General features: G+C 36.9%; 1 protein-coding gene across 4 annotated transcripts in view; it reads left to right on the forward strand.

Annotated features, from left to right (window-relative positions):
• RPAP2 (RNA polymerase II associated protein 2) overlaps positions 1-6486 on the forward strand; it is a 107268-nt gene that overhangs the window by 56811 nt on the left and 43971 nt on the right. For 3 of the 4 annotated variants that reach the window (XM_006093180.3, XM_023757651.1, XM_023757650.1), the window contains one exon: positions 3148-3216. In XM_006093180.3, the coding sequence (XP_006093242.1) occupies positions 3148-3216 (69 nt within the window). Of the gene's footprint in view, positions 1-3147; positions 3217-6486 lie in introns of those variants that run through there. The other variant, XR_002830366.1, reaches the window with a different exon arrangement.

The following is a 6486-nucleotide window of genomic DNA, read 5'->3' on the forward strand; positions in this document are numbered from 1 at the left end:
CCAACCCCCCAATCGCCCTACCTGAGCATGACTGAGGGAGGCATCACAACCTCCTGATCGGCCCTGCTCTGTGCCTGACGGGGCAGCGCCCCAACCCCCTGATCGGCCGGCTCTGTATGTGATAGGGGTGGCACCACAACCCCCCTGATCTGCCCTGCTCTGTGCGTGACAGGGGGTAGCGCTGCAACCTCCCCATCAACCCTGCCTTGAGTGTGACTGAGGGTGGCATCGCAACCTCCTCATCCGCCCTGCTCTGTGCATGACGGGGTGGTGCCCCAACTCCCCAATCAGCCCTTCTCTGATCCCGACCAGGAGCTGCGGGGCAGGCACCTAGGGATTGGGCCTGCCCCTGCCACCCAGGAGTGGGCCTAAGCCAGCAGGTCGTTATCTCCCGAGGGATACCAGACTGTGAGAGGGCACAAGTGGGGCTGAGGGACACCCCCCCACCCCTGCCAGTGCACAAATTTTTGTGCACCGGGCCTCGAGTGTGTGTGTGTGTGTGTGTGTGTGTGTGTGTGTGTGTGTGTATTTTTATTTATTTTTTTTTTCAAAGAGGCCAGTGAGAGAGAGGGAAATCAGGCAAGTGGAAACCAGGTGTAGAAAATGTTCTAAGGAGAAGGGAGTGATCAACTGTGTCAAATGCTGCTGATAGATTAAGATAGAGGACTCAGAGATGTCCGTTGAATTTGGCAACGTGGATGTCTTTTGTACACTTAATCCTCATAAAAACCCTGGGATAGGTAGTACTATTGTTCCTGTTTTACTAAATTAAAAAAAGTTTTACAGCTGTTGAATGTGCCCAAGGTAAAACACTACTAAGTGATAGATATGTGTACTGAGTCCATGTCTGTCAAACTTTTTAGCCTCTGTACTGTATTTTTTATGTCATCTAGAATTTTCAAAATTTTGTAAGACATTTTAACTATGGAAAAAATCTAGATTAACAAAGATACACATATTCTCTACTCAGAATTAATGTATTATTGCATTTTGTAATATTTTATTTAGATGTACACCTTATCAACATTCCCTACCAGAGTAATGCATTTTGCTACAGTTGGTAAACCTACATTGACAACAACATTATCACCTAGAGTCTATAGTTCACTCTTGATTTTGTATATTCTATGGGTTTGGACAAATGTATGATGACATGTATCCATCATTTTAGTATCATAGAGTATTTCTTTGCTCTAAAAATTCTGTGTTCCACCTATTCATCTACCCCTCTCCCACCTATACCCCTTTCCCCTCTCCCCTGAGGCAACTATTGATCTTTTTACTATCTTGATAGTTTTACCTTTTCAAGAATGTGGTATAGTTGGAATCATACAGTATGTAGCCTTTTCAGAGTGGCTTCTTTCACTTTGGTAATATGCATATAAAGTACCTCCATGTCTTTTCCTGGTGTGATAGCTCGTTTCTTTTTTACAGCTGAGTAATGTTCCCTCATCTAGATATACCACAATGTATTCATTCACCTACAGAAAGACTCTGGTTGTCTCCAGTTCTGGCAATTATGAATAGAACTTCTGTGAATGCTGTGTGTAGGTTTCTGTGTGGACATGATTTTTTTACTCCTTTGAGTAAATACCAAGAAGCATGATTGCTGAATCATATGGTAGGAATATATTTACTTTGTGAGAAACTGCCAATCTGTCTTCCAAAGTGACTGTACCATTTTGCATTCCCTCCAGCAATGTATGAGAGTTCCATTTGCTCCACATGCTTATCAGCATTTGTTTTGTCAATGTTCAAGATTTTAGCCATTCTAATAGGTATATAGTGATAACTTGTTTTAAATTGCATTTCTCAGGTAACATATGATATGGAGCATCTTTTCATATGCTTATCTGTCATTTGTTTATCTTTTGTGGAGTGTCTATTAACATGTTTGGCCCATTTTTTAATTGGGCTGTTTTCCTATTGTTAAATTTTAAGCATTCTTTGTATATTTTGGATAACATCCTTTTATCAGATATTATTGGCTGGTTTTTCCTGATTGATTGATACTATTTTTTATTTAGAGTAATCATTTTAAATGCTTTCTGAGAAACTAAGATGATTACAAAATATTTTATTGTCATCAGCTGCTAAGTGATAGAATTTTCTGCTGATTTTTTAAAACTTAAGTTTTCTTTATAGAGACCTAGCCTTAAAATGTATTAAGTGAATGCTCATTTCTGTATATTATGGATTATGACATCCCATAATTGCCTACTGGCAACCTAGCATGAGGTAGAAAAGTATGAAAGATGAATTAAAATAAAAAATTGCTTACCTTGTTAGCTTTTTTTTCTTTTTTAATATATTTTATTGATTTTTTTACAGAGAGGAAGGGAGAGGGATAGTTAGAAACATCGATGAGACAGAAACATCGATCAGCTGCCTCCTGCACACTCCCCACTGGGGATGTGCCCGCAACCAAGGTACATGCCCTTGACCGGGAATCGAACCTAGACCCTTGAGTCTGCAGGCCGACGCTCTATCCACTGAGCCAAACTGGTCAGGGCTTACCTTGTTAGCTTTAATAAAATGTTTGATTGGGGAAAACAGAGCATATGGTTATAGGGATGTCTGTATTTTAATAAACCATGCAATTTAGTTTCCCATGTTGTTCCTTTATTTCCATTTTATATAATAGTATTGTTATAAATACATAATAGTAGGACTGGAATATTTACTTTTGAGATGATCATTATTAGATAGTGAATATCAAGCCATATTATTATGCTACTAGAGGCCCGGTGCACGAATTCATGCACAGGTGAGGTCTGGCCAGCCAACCCCTATTGGGGCCTATCGGGCCAGGCCGGCCGGGGGGAGGGGCGGCGGGCAGTTGGCCAGCTGGCCCTGCCCCCGATGGGGGGGGGAAGATTGGGGGGGGGGGCAGCCAGAGGGAAGGGCCACAGGCGGTTGCTGGCCAGCCCTGTACCCTGGTCGAACTCCCAGTTGAACTCCTGGTCAAACTCCCGGTTGAGGGGACAATTTGCATATTAGCCTTTTATTATATAGGATTGATTCTTATCTAATCTAACAAAAATAAAAAAAATAGTGCTCTTTGACAAATGATGTCATATTTCTGACTTTTCTATAAATAGAAAAATATAACAATCCTTTGGTAAATTTTATCTTACTGTCTTTCAGATTAACAAATAGAAATATTATACACAAACCTGCAGAATGGACCTTAATTGCTATGGTATTGCTGTCATTGTAAGTACTCTTTCAGATTTTAACTAAATACTAAATATAAAGAACTTTGATTAGGGAAAAACAGAGTTGTTCATTGATTTTGTAAACATCCTTAGAAAATGTTGTAACCCTATTTTGTGTCTTATTTTTATTTCCTTTATAATAAAATAACTTTTATGTAAAGTGATATGCTATATTTTGATATGTTATAATCATTCTCTATATTTTTATTGTCTTTTTTTCTGATGGCCTTTTTCTTTGCAAATATTACTTATCTTTTGAAAGAGAAGAACATCCCTGTGTGGGATATATGCAGAGGGTTCTTTAGTTTCATTTTTAACAGTGTATTTTATTAACACACTGTTAATAAATGTGGTAAATGGACATTATTTTAAATCTATATTTTTATCAACATATCTAATGCTATTTTGTTTTTCTTCAGCATATTTTATCATTAATAGCATCAGAAAAGTTTCATTTTCAAAATTAATGTATATCTTTAAAATCAAACATTTAAAGGAACTAAAATAGATACTACACAAACATATATAAAACATTTAATATTCACTCATCCATAGCCAGTTAACTGCTACGCATCCAAAACGGAAACCATCCTTGTGTCTATAGATGCTTATGGCATACAAAGGATTAAAGAAATCACTAGTGGTTTCTTAGGATGTCTTTCAGTAGGGTTAAAACCATCTAGTAAGTAAGTGTTTTTCAGCTTGAATTGCAAAAGTCTTTTTTTTTTTTTTGAGGACCATTCATTACTTAATTACTGTTGCTATTTGGTACTTGTTAGGTCATTGAAGCCCATAGGACATTGAATACATACTGGACACTCACAGGTCAAGAAATGTTATGAGCCAGCCTCACAGCATCTCCAGTCCTTCTTTCTCTTTCTCTGATATTATTTTAGTCAGACATGTTATTCTGGCTTTACTGTCCCAAGGAAGGCTGTGCTGGGAGACATTAGGGTAGGCTTCACTGAGCCAGCATTTGTGTCACCCAACCAGATACAACTCACATGATTCATTAAATCAGAACACAGAAAATAACTTTACTTGAATGCCCTGATATAAATTTTTTATGAACCAGAAGAACAAATCTTTATCATTTCTACTATTCAGTGTTCCAGTTGAATTGCTTATTTGTGAAACAGATCTTAGTAATTTTTTAGAAAGTTCTTTCCATTTTATGAAACCATAAATATTTTGGTCACCAGCGAAAAAAAAATCAGTATCTGCTCACCCACCATATCCGATGCCTGCTAATAAACCCTCATAGATAACTGTTTAACTGTACTTCTGCAATTCATTATACTAAAGAGGAAGTAACTTTTTTGGTTGACAGGTCAGAGGCTTACGTCCAGCAGTAATCTCAGAATCTTGCTTTCTAAGCCAGTAACTGGAAATATTATCTTATTGAGCAGCTGCTTACTGAGAACAAATGTTAAGTCCTACTTTTTTTGTCTGTCAAACTCTTGCTACATCTCCAAAATGTACAGCAAGGAACAAATAAAGTGTGGAAAATTAAGTAATAAAGGCAACCATAAAATTTCATGATTTTTCCATACAAAAATAAACCTCTAGTGTTTGATTTTAATAGAGGCATCCATGTGGCAAAAATTACTGAAAGCTTTCCTAGTCCTTTGATGCCCTATTTGACTTTCCTAACTTTGGATGTAATGTAGGGAACCTCTTATTTCAGGGGTCAGTGTCTCATAAAAATAGTAACTTAATTCAATTCAAGAGACAAGCTGCACACATCTTAGATGTATTGCATGTTTCACATTGTGCAATCAATCTTGAGGTTGTAGCAGTAAACGCTCTTTCTTTTTGTCACTCACCTTGAATTTTTTCATTACTCCCTAACCCCTACAGCTAGATATACCCATCTTCTCCTAGTCAAGTGGTTCTCAACCTTCTGGCCCTTTAAATACAGTTCCTCATGTGTGATCCAACCATAAAATTATTTTCGTTGCTACTTCATAACTGTAATGTTGCTACTGTTATGAATCGTAATGTAAATATCTGATATGCAGGATGGTCTTAGGCGACCCGTGTGAAAGGGTCGTTCGACCGCCAAAGGGGTCGCGACCCACAGGTTGAGAACCACTGTCCTAGTCCTTGGTCCTTTTGATACCTATACAACTAAACTACTTTCTAATTAGGGCCCTTTAGATCTTTTTTTTTTTTTTTTAAATCTTCAGTCACTATAGACACCAAGTCAGATGGCACTTTCTTAGTTTTTGTCATTCAAATCTTTTCTCATATTTCTAACTTTTGCCATACGCCCTCCTTATAAGTTATCACTGATCCTTTCCATTTTGCATTTGCATTCTATATCTTCATTAGCTAAATCTCCTTATGCTTTGGTTGTCAGCTTCTAAGACTTCTATCTCCTGCTCCCATATTATTTTATTTCTTATTTCCTCTTTTCTCAGAAAGTCCCCTTTGGCTTTTCATATTTCTCTCCCCCTTCCCCCCCGCCCAGAGAATCTATGGCTCAACTGAAACCCCTTTCATTCTCAACTTGTTCTTTTGTCACCTTTTTAGAATAAATATTACTATATGAAATGGGGATAAAATTACAATACATATCTATCATGTTAAAACTAATCCCATTGACTTCTATAAAGTATAATTATACTTTATACTGGTACCCCTCTTTCTTACCACTTACAGTTTACAATTACTTAAGAAGGCACTTTGTTGGGGAAAGAAAAGGCAGGCATAAGGGCCAGCATTGCATAAAGTGCCTTAAACACAGTGAAAAGTATGGAGATTTTAGACACCAAAAGAGACATGCACATATAGAGAAAGGGGGTAATACACTCATACATATTTGTGGAATAGTAACCCAGCCATTCAGCCTTTTAACTTATCACCACTAAGATTGAACATAGGCATACATAGGATTATCCTTTTTAAAAATAATTATCTTACGATTTGGAAAACCTTGACATCCACTCTTAAACTTTCAATGGAATTTTTTAGTCATTATTTGTAGACATTTCTGGAGTTTATGTTAAAAATGAACTTAAAAGTCTTTATAGCTAGGAAAAAGATTCTGAATGGCAATTGTAGTCACTGAAATGAGTATAAGATAATATGTTCAGTATTTTTATAACAATGGTACTATTTTTTATATATGAATATTGCAAAGTTTTTTTATTACTAGCATTTGTTTAATACATGAAAGCTGTTTTCAACATTTCTCATAAGAACTTAGAAAAGGGTTTATAGGTTTATAGTTATGAGTACATAAAACAGTTTATGCTTGTAGTAT

This window comes from Myotis lucifugus, unplaced genomic scaffold (assembly GCF_000147115.1).
Source record: "Myotis lucifugus unplaced genomic scaffold, Myoluc2.0 scaffold_110, whole genome shotgun sequence".
Lineage (NCBI taxonomy): Eukaryota > Metazoa > Chordata > Mammalia > Chiroptera > Vespertilionidae > Myotis > Myotis lucifugus.